The 18,135-nt window shown below is 57.6% G+C and overlaps 3 protein-coding genes across 3 annotated transcripts; all 3 read right to left on the reverse strand.

The window, feature by feature from the left end:
* Positions 1-1,501: 1,501 nt before the first annotated feature.
* LMJF_27_1760 (conserved hypothetical protein) lies at positions 1,502-3,217 on the reverse strand (the record flags this gene model as incomplete). The annotated part of the gene is made up of 1 exon (XM_003721934.1): positions 1,502-3,217. The coding sequence occupies one exon, from the start codon at positions 3,215-3,217 to the stop codon at positions 1,502-1,504; it is 1,716 nt and encodes a 571-aa protein (XP_003721982.1).
* Positions 3,218-6,010: 2,793 nt separating this feature from the next.
* Positions 6,011-10,510, reverse strand: LMJF_27_1770 (conserved hypothetical protein; the record flags this gene model as incomplete). Its single annotated transcript, XM_003721935.1, has 1 exon — positions 6,011-10,510. The coding sequence occupies one exon, from the start codon at positions 10,508-10,510 to the stop codon at positions 6,011-6,013; it is 4,500 nt and encodes a 1,499-aa protein (XP_003721983.1).
* A 5,543-nt stretch (positions 10,511-16,053) lies between these two features.
* On the reverse strand, positions 16,054-17,736 carry LMJF_27_1780 (casein kinase I-like protein; the record flags this gene model as incomplete). Its single annotated transcript, XM_003721936.1, has 1 exon — positions 16,054-17,736. One exon carries the CDS (start codon positions 17,734-17,736, stop codon positions 16,054-16,056), a length of 1,683 nt encoding a protein of 560 aa, XP_003721984.1.
* Positions 17,737-18,135: the final 399 nt, after the last annotated feature.

The raw sequence follows: 18,135 nt of genomic DNA on the forward strand, positions 1-18,135 counted from the left end.
CCCCCCATACACACAGACACACACACATATATATATATATACATACGGATCAGGGGGATAGCAAGAGGGAAGCCGCAAGGAAAACACAGAGAGACGCACGCGTGCGCGCGCAAGACTGCCGACACGTACGCGAACGAAGCAAGAACGAAAAACGAAATTTGAAACACGACACCACCATGAAGGTGTCCAAATGAGCACACGTGTACAACGTAAAAAGGAAAAACTTTCAAAACAACAGCCGTGATGCGCCTCCCCCATTGCCCCTCCCCACTTTCTGCGCAGACGGCGATTGCCGTGTGCAGTGAGGGTGGGGGAGGGGGGGGGGGGGCATGCTTCCGGCACTTGGGCAAGGCACCGCTTCTCGCCCTGCCTCTTCACCACCCCACCTCACCCATACAACGAGTCCACGTGCAGCGTCGGAGGCTGATTCGAAGAAGAAATGGTGCGGAATGCGCACAGACGCCGCCACACTCTCCATGAATGCACAAGTTACTGAAAAACAAGAGACGGAAAAAAAACGAGCGCAGCTCCTCTGCTGCTGCTGCTGGTGTCGTCGCTTGTGTCTAACGTGTGCCCCGTCCCCTCCCCTTCTCCTGCCATGCAAGATCAGTCACACTCTACTCTACACACACACACACGCAGCCGGCCCCCTGTCACAACGCCCCCATCGCGTGGTGCCGCCCCCTTGGGGTGGCGCAGGCTCCCCCACCAGTTGTCAGTGTGAAGGCCGGGGTGAGATACACGCTCGAGTCACACGGACACGTTGCCCATCATGTGGATGGCACAAGCGTGTTCACTGTGGCAGGTCGCTCCGACGCACCATCATCCAGGGCCTCCCCGCCGACATCCGTAGCAATGTATCACTCTGACCTCCCCACATCGCGGGTGCTTGACCTTGTCATCACCAGAAGTGGGGCGGCACTGGCAGGGGTAAGAGGGGGAAGTTCTGCTTAGCTTCCCCACAGAGTCGGGGTGTACTGGGCCCTGAAGATACCACGCACTGAGGTGTTCACAGCTGACTATGGTTGAAAAAACATATATATGTATCTACTCCAGATGTCATTGCCTCAGCAGAGAGAGAGAGAGTGCACCTGCTGGAGACACGCAAAGGAAAAGTGAAAGCCGCAAAAGACCGCCGTTCAAGCAAGACGCCATCGGCCAGCTAGTGGTTTGAAAAAAAGATGTAGGGGAGAGAGGTGTCGATGCGTGCGAGCCACAACATACACGCGCATCCCTTTCCCTGCAAAAGCCAATACGTCAACACTCATCGTATCTGGCCCCTTTTCCATCGCTCTGTGGCTCTCTACCCCCTCCCCTTCAAACTTCGATGCCGAAACCCGCCCATACGTTTTGGCTCTCACTCTCGCGCACCGCTTGCGCCACTTCTGCTCAACAGCGAATCGAGCTTCGGAGAGGCCCCACGATGGCCCACACACCCAGTCACACACACACACAGTCACACACATCTCTCTCGCTTTTCTCTTCCCCTATTCTATGCCCCTCAGACCACCATTTTGCTAGGCGCCGTTGTGTGTGTCAAGTCCGCCAAGACGTGCTCTTGTCCCGTCTCCTTCAACCAGTCGCGGAATATGGATGTGACACGTTGGTGCAGCTCATCCACAAGGTCGTTGCGCCCCGCCTCCCTCAGCCGCCCGGTGGCACTAGCAATCGCATCGTTCACGTCACGCAGTCGCTGCAGGCGGCGGTTCATCGCGTCACGATACGGCGCCGGTAGTGGGCATGGGTTAGTGCGGGTAACGTTGCTGAGGTTGGCAAACTGCGTCAAGGGGAAAGGCACACTTTGGAATTCCGAAGGCGGCAGAATCGATTCGTGATTAGGCAGCCCCACGTTCCATACATTCAGTAGCGGACTGATGCCGGAGCTGCTGATGTGCTGCTCCATGGCGGGATAGAAAGAGTTGTACGGAGCAAAGCGTACCCCTCCTTCGGAAGACACGGATGTGGCACTGTTTACCCTGTTGCTGCTCGTTCCTGACGCCCTCACGTCCCCGTTCAAGCTCTCGTTCGGAATGAGAACGGGCGGTGTGTTCACACACACGTATAGCGTCACGTTGGTGCAGTTGCTCACGATGACCGCTCCGCAAAGGGCAGAGATGGAGCAGTGATGGCAGTTCTGCACACTCAGCACGCCGCTCACCGGGCCCAGTGAGACAGTGCAGTTCGTGAGGGAGCTAAGCAGAGTGTGGGGGAGCACCGACGGGGCGTAGATGTGCGTCTGCGAGCAGTTCGAGATGGTCAAGTTAGATGACAGCAGACGGGACGCCATATCTGGCAGAAGGGCGTACGGCGTGATGTGCACCGTGTCGGCTAGGTTCTGGATAGTGATGTTGTTGAAGCCAAAGGTGTTCGCTACCGTCGCCGTGCCGCTGCCAACCTTCTTGATTTCGCCGTTGGAGCGGATGCGTACTCGCAGGTACTGGGAGAGAACCGCGACGTCGATCGTCTTCTCGTTAAAGTGCCAGAGAAAGCTGATGCTGGCTCCGAACGGCTGCTCAACACCGTTCACGACCTCACGGAGCAGATAACCAAGCTCCGCCGCGTCAGCCATGGTGAGACGAGATGCACGTGTAACTGCGACGGCGCTAATGAAGTCGTGGAGATGCTGCCGCACATACTCGGCCACCGCCTCTGATGTGAACTTGTTAGGCGCGCCCGCCCGCTTGCGCTCTACGAACAGCTGACAGAGCAAAAAGATAAGAAGCCCCGGCAGGCTCACCTGTCGCGCGGTGGAGGCGGCTGGCCAGCGACCTTGATCAACGGCGCCGCCCATCTTCTGCAGCAGGGCACGGTTGCTCTCCTGCCGCAGCTGAGCCACACTCGTCCGCTCTCCACCCGAATACGCCGGCGTATTTTGGATGCAGCCCCCGCTTAAGGCGAAGAAGACGTCAAAGATGGCGTACGCAGTCGACTCGCGCAGCCCGAGCACCGTCATAGCTGTCTCCTTCCACTTTGCGAGAGAAATGGACGTCTTGCTGCCGGCATTTTGCAGCACCTTCAGCACAGATGCCGTCGTCAGCCCGCTCGGCGCATTCAACAGCGCCCCGCAGTTCTCGAAGAAAACGGGGTTCACGCAGAACACCGCCTGTGGCGCCGCCGTCGAGTTGCCGGCATCGCCGCCGCCGCTCGCGCTTGTGCTGGCGAGCTGACTGGAGCCGCTGACGCTGCGGCCAAACGAGCCGCTCGGTCTCCGCGACATCCCTAGAATACAGGTTTCTTTGAGGGAGGGGGAGGGGATACTTCAGACAGTTGAAGCCGCCCATACAGGCAATAAACCTCCAACGTGATCGACTCCACTACAGGCGCCAGTCCCTCTTCCTTGAAAGATAAGTGGTCAGGCGCGATGAGCGAGAGAGACGCGGAGAGTTAAAGTGTGGTTTGCAAGTGGCGCTCATGCACGCGCGAGTGTGATGGCCGATCGGTCAAGCGCACGCGCCAAAATCAGCGGAAACCAAAAAAGGAGGACATGTGAGAGAGAAAAAAAGACGCTAAAGCCTTTCATCATCACGCACCTCACCACCCAAGCCCCTCGCCACGGCTGAAAAACAGGAGCGCCCCCTCCTCCTACGCCCCCCACCCGGCGCACGCCAGCACAAACGCATTCACGCATCTCCATAAGGGCGGCCCAGACTTGTTGTTCCACACACGCCACGGTTACGGCTGACAATGCATGTCCGCGGCGAGGGCGCATGTGCGTCTGTATCTAGAAGACCGGTCGTCGCGGACCCGCAGAATTACATGCACCTTTGTTTTCGTGGTGGCCCATCATCTTCACGCGCACGGAAAAACACGACACTCAATCAGAAAAGAACGTCATGAAGAGACACAAAGGTTGCTTCCAACCGTGCCCCTGATATGCCAGGCGCCCCCCCCCTCCCTTCCCAACAAGTCAGCAAACATACGCACGCGCAACCACGGATCCACCTTGCCTCTGCTGCACCACGGCTATGCCAAGCAGCAGGGCCAACCAACACCGCTTGGCGCCACCCAGCCCACTGCAATGCCACCACGTACACCGCAGGCTAAGCCCAGAGCGACGCTCGACATCACCGCAACGCCGCGAATGCCAAAAAAAAACAGCAGGCGGGTGTGTACACCTGTTGAAATGGTCGACACGATGCGTAGTGAGCCGGCACACACGTGATCACCACGGCCGCACGTCTCTTCGGCACGGCCCCGCAACGACCTGTCCGCCGACACCACGAGTCCGCCCGTCCGTACCCCCGACGGCAGGCTGCGCAGGCTGCTCGGCTTCTCCACAAAGACTCGGTACTGGGCTCTGTGATGCCACAGACTGAGGTGGCCGGCAGAAACAGAGAATATGCTGGCAATGGAGCGAAAGAAAAACGCACTAGGAGTCAAACCCCGGATTGAGAAAAAGAAAAGGCAGCAGAAGCGGAGGCGAGCTCAATCACTGAGTGACTCCCCTTTTCCTTCCCCATTTGACAAACTCGCGCGCGTGCAAGTGTGAGTGTGGGTGTCATTGTCCCTCACATATGCACTGGAGAAACGACTGTCATCAGCCCAAACTACAAGAGAGGGCGTAATACGCACGCACATGTGTCGGCAACCGCCGGGCAAGCGCTGCCCAGTCGGAGGCCCTACCTCAGTCCTGCCAGAGAGTGCCGAGGATAAGCACCGCAACAACGACAGAGGCAACGAAAGAAGAAAAGGAGGAGATCACCAAAGAAGAAGGCAAACGGAGCATGCAACACGAGAAAATCGCCTGAGATGGGCCCGTGCGTGACGCAGCGAGGAGAGACTGGGAAACGACGATGGTGACAATGACGATGACGATGGCAATGATGATGCGTGCATTCTTTCGTTTGTATTATTGACTGGGAACGACAAAAAACGATAAAGTGCCTGTCACTTGCGTGCTGGCTTCGTGACGGCGTGCACACCATGCGCAGAGGTGCGATGGGATGCGAGTGCGCTTGCGTAGGAGAGGGTCGATCTCTCCCTCTTCCCTTGTGTGTGTGTGTGTGTGTGTGTGCCCCGCTCCCTTTCGCTCTTGGAGCGATGGAAATGGAAACAGCGCACCGCTTTCGTGTGTGGGAAAATGAAAAGACACAAGAAGGACAACGCGCAAGGAAGAGAGAGAAAACCGCCCGACAACAACGAAAATACAAACAAGCGACATGAGCAACAACACGTTAACACACACGCACACTGAAAAGTGCGGCGTCATGCGCATCGTGCAAGAGGTGAGAAGTTCCGGGGGAAAACGAACGAAACATGTCGTCTTATTCAAAACTGAAGCAAAGGAAAGGCACGCTAGGTGGGCAAGACATGGTTGCCAAAGAAGCATCAACTGGAGGAAAAGACGAAGGGGATGGGGAAGGAAGGTTTCGTCAACGCGTTGCACACATAACGCACAGGAACAAAAGAGGAAAAGAATGAACGCCGCCGACACACGCTCACTGCGCCCAAGGCGTGAAGCAGAGCAGGAGTAGCATGTTTTATAATGGAAGGAGGGAGAGAGAGAAACCACCCGAACCTATGTGCGACCCGGCATCTCTCTTTCTCTCATGGCCACGGCAGAGGTAGCAGCAGCACAAAGCGTTGCAGCTTACCGGTCGCCGCCGCCACCGCTGTCCCCACCTCCTTCCGTTCGTCGTATGCATGCACATCAACAAAACTTCGCAGAACTTTTCAAATATAGAGACCGCGAGAGCACATCCCTATCCTTGCAAAACAACACCTCAGTAAACAGATGAAGCAAGCACAAAGCCCTTCAGGGAAGAGGACAGAAGAAAAGCAGGCAGATATATATATGTATATATATATATATATATGTGTGTGTGTGTGTGAAACACCTGAGTATAATGTTTGGACACATATAGACGCGCAAACTCGAGAGCGGGGCAGAGTGTTCACCTTGCGGAGGTCAGGATGGTGGCGAAAACATACGGCCGACCCTCCCTGCTGAGCGTCTTTCTTCGGTGCTCATTGTTTTTCGCGTCGCAACCAGATTGCCAATCGGCTTACTTCACCTACGCTTCTCGAACGCGAGCTGGATGACCTGAATTTCCGTGTCGGACAGCAGCTCCACCCCGTGGTCGACGATGCGCCACCAATCGAACAGACGCACCTGGTAAGGCTGCAGCTTCCCCGCATCACCTACCACCTCGTCTGCCGTAGCGCCGGTCTTGTAGAGGCAGTACTGGCAATATCGATCCATGAACTCGAACCGCGGGTGAGCGTTCGTGTAACGGCCGGTGTCGTTGTAGTAGAAATGCCGTGGCGGCTTGTCCGCTGGCGGTCGGCGAAAATGGCTGTCCACCTGCATGCCTTCCTCGAGATAGCCTACGTATTGAAACTTCACCTCGATGTCAAAGTTTGTCTTCTTGACTGGCTGCTTTGTGGGCACCGGTAGCTCCTCCTCGTAGCCACCGCGATCCCACAGCCGCGTCCACGGGTGCTGCCGGTACATCTCCAGCCCGGCGTCGCGAAACTTGCCGGGCGCCTTCGGGTCTGTGTACTCCTGATACCGCTCCTTCATTCCGGGATGGGTGACAAGGTAGCCGAGCCACATGGACGGCCCCGGATTCGACAGTACGAGCCGCCCGAGAAACTGGGACTGCAGCAAGCCGTCCGCCCAGTGTTCCGTGTTGCCGAAGTGGCCGACGTACGTGTGCACCGGCACACCGTACACATCCAGCACCGCGTGAATGACGCACGCCAGCTCGCCGAGAGGGGATGGGATGACGTAGCGGCGCACGTCCAGGATGGGATAGCGGGTAACGAGGGCGCACCCGTATGTGTTGTCGAGGACAGTGGGGCCGTAGTCCGTGTAGCGGAAGCCGAGGTGGTACGAAACATATTCGACCATGTCGCGGTTGCCGTTCGTGAGATGCATGCTGTCACTCTCCAGTAGGCCGATCACGCTGGCCTCTGTCTTGCGCAGCTCCTCCACGATGCGGGAGAAGGAGTCGACGTTGTAGTTGTCCAACCCGAAGTGGACCGTCCAGATCGCTCCGGAGAAGAAAGTCATTGCCTTAGCGGCCTCCCAGACGTCAATACGGTCCGCGTGGCTGAGATGCGTCAGATTGAGCTTGGGGTCTACCGGAACGCCGTCCTTCGACTCCGTAATGTTCTTGTCCATGCTCGCCATTGCATCCTCGAATCGCTCCTGGTAGTAGATCGTCTCAAACTTCTTCATGTAGGGGTCCGTGATGATGTTGCGCGCCCTGCGCAGCTCAATGAGCATCTTGTGCAGGTGCAGCACCTCCTCTTGGAACTGGATGGCCGTCTTCTTGTTCGCTGGGAATGAGGCATCGGCGCCGCCCATGGTAACCCGTTCGATAAACACCCACACAAAAAAGAAGACAATGACGATGATGACCATCATCTGGATGGAGCGCTGCTTCCGCGCCGCGGCGACGTCCGTGATGGCAGCCGCGACCGCGCGAGAGCTGCGGATGCGACGCGCCACAATCCAGGCGGTGAGGTACAGCGTGCCGACATGCGCCAGGATGAGAGGCCGCGACTTTTCACGCACCAGCCACGCCATCGGCACAAACGGGTAAGAGATGCACAGCGCGTGGAGGACGCAGGAGGAGGTCACGCATAGGAGCCAGGTGAACTCGAAGGACATGAAGAAGGAGCACTCATGGCTAATAACGGCCTCTGCGTCCGCCGCTTCCGCGATCTGTGCAAAGCGGCGGTCGCGCTGGTGCGCCCACGTCACCTCCATCGCGAAGGGGAAGAGTACCCCAATGCAGAAGGTGAAGCCGAGGCCGCCCATGAAGGCCACATGCTTGCTACCCCAGAAGGTCTCTTGCGCCTCCCAGTACTTCACGTCCACCTCCGCCCTCGGCGTGTCCATCGTCACGGGGTACCCGTCGTGCGGCACCTCATACGTGAAGTTTGTCTGCCGCGTGGCAAACAGCATCAGCGTAGTGTTGAGGGCCAAGAGCACACCGAAGCGGGACCAGGAACCGCCGACGACGGCGTAGAGCGCGCGTCGCACGATGTCAGGGTGGCCCTTGGGACGCAGCAGCACGAGCGCGAGAGGAAGGACGTCTGTAGAGTAGTGCAACCCAGCTGTGAAGATGCCTGCGATGACGAGATTCGCTGGGAACGGCTCCACCGCGAGCATGCGTGGAATGTAGTTGGGGCAGCTCAAGAACGTGATGCCGATGCTTGTGATGCACCCACACAAAACACCGAGCAGCGCCGGGGACGGCGGCGTGTAAAGCGTGGCGATAGCCGGCACAGTGCTCTCGCTCGCCTCGTCGACCTGGCTCAGACTAAAGTGGACGCCGCGGATGTCGACACCGTCGGCGACCTTCTGGCCAATGCGGTCGGTGTGCGAGGCGTCACGACCGCCGCCCGCGGTGCTCACAGAAAAGCGTTTGATTTCCTCAGCATCGCCGCCACGATGCAAATCGCGCATCAGCAGTGTCGTGGAGCTCATCTGCGTGGCAGACGGCGCGCTGCACTGCTGCGGTACCTCCTCCTTCAGCGTGTTGCCCATCATGGCACGGCGGTAGATAATGGTGGTGAAGATCAGGCCCAGCAAGATGCCGTAGATGCTGCCGTAGAAGGGGTTCGTGAACAAGGGCGACACGCCCACATGCTGCACACGGAGAAGCATGCAGAGAACCAACCCGAGCGGCAGCGTCATTGTCATACGGCGGCTGTCTTCATCGCCCTCCGCCCATGCACGCTTGAGCGTCACAGTGGAGGGGTACAGAAAGCGTGTGTAGAGCGCCAGCGAGAGGAGCAGTGGACCCACCGCGACCACCAGAATCTTCTTGCCGGGATTCCAGCGGATGAGCTGTTGGAAATGGGAGATCGACGCCAGCGCGTAGAAGAGAATGTACATGGGCGCCGTGCGGTAACTGAGGCCGATCGGCACATGCGATGGCTTCAGCCAGGTTTGCGCGCAGATGCACGGCCCTGTGGCCCATCGACGGAAGGCGCTGATGCGCAACAGGCACGGTGCGCCGAGCACCAGCACGGAGGACACCTCCCACGAGAGCGACATGGCGATGAGTGGCATAAAGTACATATGCTGGATGAGGTGCACCGCCATTTCGAAAAACATGTGCGCCCAGTACACATCGCAGATCCACAACGACAGCCTCGACGGCGCGCTGCAGAAGCTGAAGCGGTGCAGAATGACATTGCGATCAAGGAAGAACTCGCCCGTGGTGGTACGCGGTGGGGAGGTGAGCGGCACCGTATCCTCGACAGCAGCACCGCTGTCGCACTCTGGCGTCGCGTCGCCATCCCCGTTAGGCACCGGCACCGTGACGGCGACGTCGCCATCGCCGCCAGCGTGTCCATCCTTGGTGCCGTCTTTCGCGCCTTTGACCTGCGGCGTCGACGCCGCTCCGCTAGCGCGGTGGACGCGACGAGCATAAAGCTTCCGGTAGAATCCCGGTGGCCCGCTCAGCCACCAGCCCTCCTGCTTCAAGTCAAACCAAGCCGAGCCGTCAAAGATGATGTTGAAGATGGAGAACACCCACTCGCATATGCTCGACAAGCTGAGTGAGCCGTTCGCACACGTGCGGAGGTAGTGGCTGTAGCAGCAGACAATGCCAACAGCAGCGACGACCTCGACACACAGGCAAACGCGCTTGACCGCGTACGAGGCGGTGGCGTCTTGCGGGGTAGGGTAGATGGCCGTGTTGAACTGATTGCGCCGCACCAGCATCGTCACGGCTGCCTGCAGCACAAGGCAGAAGGGGAGGTAGGGGCAGATGCCAAGGTTGTGGTACGTGAGGGACTCCTTCGCGCTCACTACCGAGTACACGGAGGCCCCGATGAATCGCCACGTATCAGTCCCAAGCGCCAGGAGCGCCAAGAAGGCATTGCTGCTGAGGAACGCCTTCCACGAGCGGCGAAAGCTGTACAGGTCCTCCATGCCACGTGAAGCTCTTTGCCAAAAGACGTTGAATAAAGACATGCTGGCGCTCACGCGGAACGGGACGCACAAGGTGAAGGCCACCCGCCACGTCTGCCTCTCCGGCATCATTTCACCGACCGTGGCGCTGATGCTAGGCCAGAACTCGTAGTGGTCCTCCCCGCACGACGTCACTATAATATCGCGCCAGTGGAGGACGCCGGCCATGTAGAGGCAGGCAAACAGCGCGTACCCTGTGGTCAGAGCATAGATCAACGCCGCGTACGATGATGGAATGTAAAACACGTGCCGCATACTTTGCTCTACCTGTGTGGTTGTGTGTATATCTAAGCATGCGCAGAGAGGCAGGAGTATGCGGGCAGTGAGAAGAGCAGGCACGAAGCAGGAGCAGAGAAACAGCAGTGGCACAGGGAGGAAGCCGGAATAACGATAGACACATGCTGGTTTGGCGCGCACAGCGTAGAAGGGGGTGTGGTGGAGTAGCAAGGATGCGAAGAGACGAGGAAGCACGAGAACAAGGGAGACACAAGCGAGAGAGGTGTGGGGACAGCCTGTGCTAGCGAGCAGACACATACCCACACACAGACGGGGCAGGGAAGAGCGGTAAGTGTTCATATTGAAGGTTTCTCAGCGCATATAAAGGTAGAGAGGGGGAAGGACCACAGCGACAGAGGGGCGGAAGGGGGCAAGCACACCTGCAAAGACACATACACCCCTCCCCACAGGAGAGACAAGTAGTGCTGGATGTCCCTCACCCGGCCGCCCTGAGGGGGAGAGGAGGGGACGGACGACAGTAGTGCGCGCACGTCCACGTGAATACCCGGCGGGGGCGCACCCCCAGACGTATGGCGGTTTGCTGTGGCTTTTGGTTTCGTGGTTCTACACACAATGTGGTCGTGAGAGGTCTCGCCTCCAACGCGTCCCTTTACAAGGGTTGCCCCTCCGCCCTGCCCGCGAGAGACACTGCGACTCACCAGTTTGTCTGCTGAGCGCACGTATCCTGCGGTAGCCTGAGGGGTGGTGGCTGCGTCTTCTACGAAGCCCGGCTCTGTCATCGCTGCCTGTATCCGGCGCCCACAAGCCCTGCGCTTCCTGCAGCCGTTGTCCTTGGCGCCTGCGCCAAGTCCCCCAGGGTGCCCCCGGATGCGATCTGCACGGAGACGCGGGTGTGCTTGTTGAGGGAGGCCCCCTCGCCATCGGGTCCGCAGACCGTGAGCGTGCGACCGCCCATCCAGACCCGAGCCTCGCACGCACACACGAAGCACGACGCGTGGCATCGGAAGGTATGCAGCGAAGTAGCGCCGCTACAGCGACCACTCGTCGGGTGTTTACTGCCCCATTCACTCTTGATGAGATGCGAGAGATGTGGACAGTGTGCCCTATATATATACGTTCATATGTGTGTGTGTGTGTGTGTGTGTGTGTGTGTGCGAGTGCTCGCGGCCAGGGTACTTTGGGGTGTGAGGTGTGGGTAGGGCCCACATGCGATTAGCTCATGGATGAAGGTGAGCCTTGCGGCTGCCAGGGGGACAGAAGCAGAGAGAGGGTAGAAAGCGAGCGCAAGGCCTTGAGGATTCCGTCGATGTGGCTCTGAAAGGTCGCTGCCGTTCGTTTTGGTTTCCACAACGCCTCGTCGTCACTGCGGTCCGTAAAGTCACCCCTCAGGAGAACACCAAACATAGAGAGACAGATAAGACTAAAGGCGGAGACCTCACATCTGCGAGCACACGAAGCGATTTATGTGCGACGTCGCAAGAGGGAGAAGGTGGGGCGGGGGGGGGGGGAAGGGGAAGGGCACAGTGAGACGAGGTGAAAAGCAGCACGTCGAGATGGTCGACGTCGTCTTCAGATACGTGTACGCGCAGCTCCGTGCGCGGGGTCCGTGTCATTGATTAGGTGGAGTGTCACTGTACACACACAACGGCAAAGAAGCGAAGAGGGCAAACAGATAAAGGCAAACAAAAAGAATGCACCGATGATCACACGGGCGCGCGTAAAAATGTGTGGGCGAGCCGGTGCGTGGGAGAGGAGGAGGGGGGAGAACGGCGTGCATCAGCAAAACCGATCAAGAACGAAGGAGGAAAACACAAACAAAGGCGAAACAGAAAGAAAGTGTGGGACAGGGCAGCAGAGGAGTGAAAAAAAAATGTGAACAGCGCGGCAGCACTGAGACGAAACCCACCAGCGTGAAGGAGGAGGGGAAGGAAAAGGGGTGGGGAGCGAGATGAAGGCAACGCAAGCGAGAAGGGATCGGGGAAGAGGGATTGATTTGACGCGTCAGCGGGCAGTGACACGCTGTTGCGCGTCCGCACAAAGAACAAGGTGAAGTCCTTTGAGGTGGTGTGTTGCTTACGGTTTTATCATTTTGCTCTCTCACCTACTTTTTGTCTGTTCGTCTTCTCTATGAGTTCCGCGAGTTTTTTCTCTCAGTTTGTTCACGAGGAAGTGCGTGCACCCACGCCTGCGGGTCTACGCACGGTGCCTGTCGTGAGGATGGCGTCGAGAACTCTGTGGTGTTGCACTGCGAGGGGGGTCTCTTTACTTTCGTTCCCTCCACAACTCTGACTTCAGTTGTGGTCAATGCTCATTCTGAAAAGGGTAGGGGGGAGGTGTTGTTGGCCGATGAGGTTGGCTTGTTTCTGCCGCCCCTATTGCGCCTCGTCATCACGCAAGAGTATCAAAGTTCGTGACATGTGAACACAGACACGAAACACCAACTCCGCCAAGCCATCATCGCTCACCTTTCCATCCATCAAAGGCCCCACTACTACCACCACCACCACTAGCAGCTCCTACACAGAGAGGACAGAGCACGCTAGTGGATAGGCAAAGCGAAACGAAATGAGCGTGGGTTCGACGTGAGTGTACATACACACACATACACACACACACACACAAAGAAAGCGACTATCTGTCTGTCTGTCCCTTCACCGCCTCGCATGGTCGGATGACGTGTTGTGCAGTGAGGGAGGGAACCCTAACGGTGTTGATGCCTCCCACTCCCCCCCCCCTTTCCCTGCGCCTCCTTTTCTGCGCTGCTGTTGGACATCGCTCTCTCTGCTTTTCGTTTTGAACGCACCGTTACTTGTATAGATAGAGAGGTGTGTGTGTGTGTGTGTAGATGGCAATGAGAATGAAGAAGAGGGGGACCACAACACATAAACAACTAGGATAGAGGGAGGAGGCAATAACGTTTTGGAACAACACGCGCCATAACCAAGCAGAAACATGCGAACAAGACGAAGAAAAAAGAGGGGCACACACACACACACACAAGGAGGCAGTCCCACGTTTACGTCACAGGTGTGTGTGCCTCTTGCTTTCCTTTGCTCCGTTTTATCTTTTGTTTCTTTTCGATTTCGCCTCGGTGAAACTGAATAGATGGTATGCGAGACGACAGTGTATGGCGGAGGGAGGGAGGGAGGGAGGGGGGTTAGAGAGCCAAAGACATACGACATGTTGGTCAAGGCTTTGTCTGCTCGGTAATTGATTGCACGTGGGTGTCGGCCTGTGTATTAAGAACTGATTTTCCGTGTCTGTGTCTGTGTGTGTGTGTGTGTGTGTGTGGCTGCTGCTGCCTCTCGGCTTCGCTTCTCTGTCAACGTGCTTTTCTCTTGCGAGCGCATGCGCTCTTACTTGTCTTGTTCGCAGGCACACGTTCACTTTCTACTTTTTCCTCTCTTCGTCGCTTATGAGGGACCAACTCCATTCCTTCGCCAGCGTGAGCACGTGAGATGGGTGAGGGGAGGGAGAGGGCGAGAGTTCCATGGAGGCCTCTTGAGCAAGCCCGCACATTCGTCACCGTCGATCTGACCTCTAGGGGCGGTGCGTGTGCGACCCTGCCGCTGACACCAGCGCCGTACCGAAAGGTACAGAGCGCGTCCCTTCATGCAAGGGCACCGACACGCGTATAACGCCTGTGCTTGTGTGTACGGAGGAGAGTGCGGAGCCACTCGCCCTTCCAGCTTCCTATCTCACTGGATGCAGACATGAAGGTGGTCGGGTGGGTGGAGGAACGTACTATTATGGCACGGACAGTGGGAAAAACAAGCGAGAAGGGGCCGCGAAAGTTGCCGTGGCCCTTTCCCAAAGAACATGGAAATCAGAAGCAGCACGGACGGGTAGAATAAAGATCTGGCTGCCACTGGACAACGAAAACTCAATCGTGCCCTCGATCTTCCCGCGCCGTTATACCCCAAGAAAAGCATACAAGCATAAAGAGAGCGAAGGGAAGTAACAAAAAAATTCCAAAGACCGATGTGCCCACTTGCTCACTTGGGGAAGGAGGTACGGTGTGGAGAGCGAGAGCAAGTCGTCAACCTTCACGGTCCAAGGCACGCCCTCACCATCGTATAGAACAACTAGTGGAGGGATGGCGTGAGAATACGCAAGCTTACCATCTATGAAAAACAACGCAAGAGGGAGGAGATAAAAGAGGACGACGAGCATGACAAAAACCCACGAGGCAACGCAGATATGAGGAGGAGGGGGGGGGGGAAGAACACAACATAAGAGTGTGTCAAAAGGCGGAAAGAAGAAGGGTGTACTGGTGGGGAGAGAGAGAGAGGGGGGGTATGAGTTTATAGAAAGAGAAATACACAGATAGATATAGATAGGTAAAGAGAGGGAGAGGCGGAGGGGAGAAATGAAGAACGCACAGAGTCCGGAGAGCGGAGGAGGAAAGAGGGAAAGGAGAGAGAGAGAGAGAGAGACATGAAGAGCCCAGGAAATGCAAAAAAAAAAAGGAAGGCAATCCGAAACTTCAAAAAAAAATTTGACGTTTGTTTAATCTTAGGAGCAGCCAAACGATGAAGGATGGTAATGGTGGTAACGGTGGTGGTAGGGGGAGGCAGTGAGGCTGGATAGAGAGACAGACAGACAGAGAGGTGACCCGGGCAACACACGAGAAAAACATGCCAGTACGTGTGATGATACAGACAGCCCCCCCCCCCTCTCCCTCTCTCCCTCCCTCCCTGGACGCATCAGTACTCACGTTGTGGGGCTAGGGGAGGGGAAGGGGGAAGGGGGCTTCTGGTGCAGAGGAAAGAATGGCAACGGCAACAAAGACCAAGGGGAAGAAGGGGACGGCTGTCGGCGCGGCGCAGCACCGGCAGTCGCCTTTTACAGCAACAAGGGAAAAGGGGGAAAAAGAAGAAGCAAAACTGAGGGGATGGGGGGTAGTAGTTGTTGTGATAGGAAGGACAGCAGGCGGCGAGTGTGTGTGGAGGGGTATAGAGGGCACACAGCCGGGGTCCAACCTCACCCTATTTGAGTACATCTGGAGCGCGTGCGTGTGCGCGAGCCCAACCGGGGTGGATGGGATAAGAGGGGGCCGGGCACGGGGAGAGGGGGTGGACGCCATCGTCAAGCATTGCAAGAGACATGAAGAAATCAAGAGCAGAAGGGTGGGTGGAGAAACCTCGGAGAAGAACCAGGACACGACATGAAAGTGCGTCACGGCGAAAGAGGGAGAGGCCAACGCAAGAAGTGAGAAATGGTGGCCGAATCAAAACAACGGAAACAAAGGGCCGGCGAGGAGAAAGGCCCAAGAGGGGGGAGGGGAGGGGCGATCAGGAACAAAGAGGCGCGGCAGGAGAAGGAAGAAACGGCAAAAGGAGGGAAGACACTCGTCAAACAAAACGGACACACACACACACACACACACACGAACATGCACAGGATGTAAATTTTGATGCACATACACACACGGCGAGGGAGAGAGACACAGAGAAGGGGAGGAGGGGGTGGGTGGGTGGAGAGGCAGAAAACGGAATCGATCAACGTTAACGGCAACAACGAACACAAGACAACCAAGCAGAAAAACAACATAAAAAAGAGAACAGAGCAGACTCGTGCACCCACCCACCCACACACACACACATACACGCACACACCGACGCACGCATTCATGGCAGAATCAGCGAAGAGAGAGAGGGGGCAAAGAGTGGGAAGAATAGAGAGGAAGATTATGGGAGGTGAGGAAGAGGTGTGCTTGGATGCCTGCTAATACAAAGACAGATCTATCCGGCTAAAGCGTACACGCACCTGCACGTAAGCTCTTCCCTGCCTACCGGTTCCCTGTCACTCGCCCTCCTACCGTTCCACTGCCGCTGGGACACCTCTGTGGAGGGAGGGGGATCAGCAATGCTGCCCATCTCTTAACGCATCTGCCGCAGCTGCGGTGACCCACACGGCCGCTGCAGATCCAGCGGCGGGGGCGAGAACGGCTGGCCGTTTAGGCAGTCGATGCGCGGCGATAGTGGTCCGGCATCTGTACCGTTACCCGATAGGAAGCCCTGGCCGATGGCATCGCTGAAGAAGGCCGGCGCGCCAGTGCCCCGTGAAGACATCATCATCGGGTTCTCGGCAACCCCGTCAATCTGTTCGACGACGCCAGACACGATATTCGTGTTCTGCACAAGCCCCGCCTCCGCTGCAGTCACACCCACAGCACCACCGTTCGCAGCAGCGTCGCCGCCGTTTTGGTCTTTGGGGTGCTGGCGAGTACTACAGTTGACATTCAACGTGAGCATCTGCGGCATCACGCCACCAGAACCGTTCGCGGGCACGCAGCTCGGATCGCTGCTCAACTCCGTGCAAGAGTCACGCAGCGAGCACAGCAGCACATGCAGAAACTGATACTGTGGCTCCTCTTCAAACTCCATGCACCGAGCGTAGTTAAGTACGTCCCGGAAGGCCTCCGGGCAGCCGGCGCAGATCGAGTCCAGCGTCATCTCCGCCTTCATCTGCGCAATGCGCTTCTCCTTCGCATCCGGGTCGCTGATGCGCAGACCCGACCACGGCAGACGGCCGCGAAAAAGATAGATCATGACGTACACGAGCTGCTCAATGTCATCGCGGCGGGACAGGGTGTGGCCCATGTGTGTCCGCAGTGATGCGTAGCGTGGGGTGCCAACAAAGCTGTGGTTCGTGACGAGAGGACGATGCTTGCCCTTGCGGTCGCGGAAGTGGACGCTCAGGCCAAAGTCCACCAAGTATAGCTGCTCCGGGTCCTCACGGCCAAGCAGAATATTGTCTGGCTTCAAGTCCGCGTGCACGTACCCGGCGCGGTGCACGTGTTCGAGACTCCTGAGCACCTGATCTGCGATCATCACCGTCGCAAACAACGACAGGCGCCCTTGGTGCCGGTGGACGTTTGCGACGGACTGGCCGTGCAGGGACATGATGAGCACGCGGCTCATGCCATCCTGGCCATAGTACTTCAGCTTCGCAATCCCTACCTTCTCCTGCCTCACCTCATCGGCTGCCGCGGCAGCCTCGTTGTTGGCACGCCGCCCATTTCCGCTCTGCGCCTTCTCCTGCTGCAGCCGCAGCAACTGGTGCTGTTGCTGGGCCGCCATGTATGCCTGGATAGACTTGTGTATCTCCTGCATCACCTTCGCCTCATGGAAGAGAAAAGACTGCTCAGGCAGAGCATTTGTGTCGGTCACCCGCTCCACCTTGACTGCGAGCGGCACCAGCTGGTCACACTCCTCGGCGCGGTAAACTTCGCCAAACCCGCCGCTACCGAGTCGATCGAGAAGGGTGAAGCGGCCACCAAAGATGCTCTGGGGCTGGTTGCTGCGGCCCTGCTGGTGAGTCTGCTGTTGCTGCTGCTCAGGAGCAAGGGGGGCGCCAGCTATCACCGCGGGAGGCGCGGTGCCGAGCTGTGGATTCTGCCACGCGGGTTGACTGTCGTACGCATGGCACGGGCGATTTTGATGCGGGTGTACGGCGCTGGCTCCCACGTTCATGCTTGGGTAAAGGGGCGGCGGTGGCCTTTGAGCCGCTACATCGTTCTGCGCATGCGCGGCCTGCGCGGTACGGCTCGTCAGCGTCATGTACTACTGTGTGATAGCAGTATATCCAAAGTGCGGGTGGGGGGCGCGGTGTCTTCAAAGGGAGGGACCCAAAAAAAAAAAAACCGAGGCGGGGGACGCCGGTCAAAAGCTTTATGGGGCAACACGAGATGGCACTGCAGAAAGATGAGAAGAGGCAAAATGGGCGAAAAGGAGATGGAGACACGCAGAGTGAAAGAGAAGGGGGAGATGGGGAGGGAAGAAGAAGGAGGAGGAGGAGGAGGGGGGGGGGTATAGATGCCTCGGGGAGAGGAGAGGAATGAGGAGCGAAGCAAAAGGAGGCCGAAAAGGATCACACACTCGACAAGGCCCGACAGAGATGCAAGTTCGTCTCCCAATGAGCAGCAATACAAGAAATCCGTGAGGGCGAAGGAAACGTGG

The sequence above is a fragment of the Leishmania major genome, chromosome 27 (genome assembly GCF_000002725.2).
Source record: "Leishmania major strain Friedlin complete genome, chromosome 27".
Lineage (NCBI taxonomy): Eukaryota > Euglenozoa > Kinetoplastea > Trypanosomatida > Trypanosomatidae > Leishmania > Leishmania major.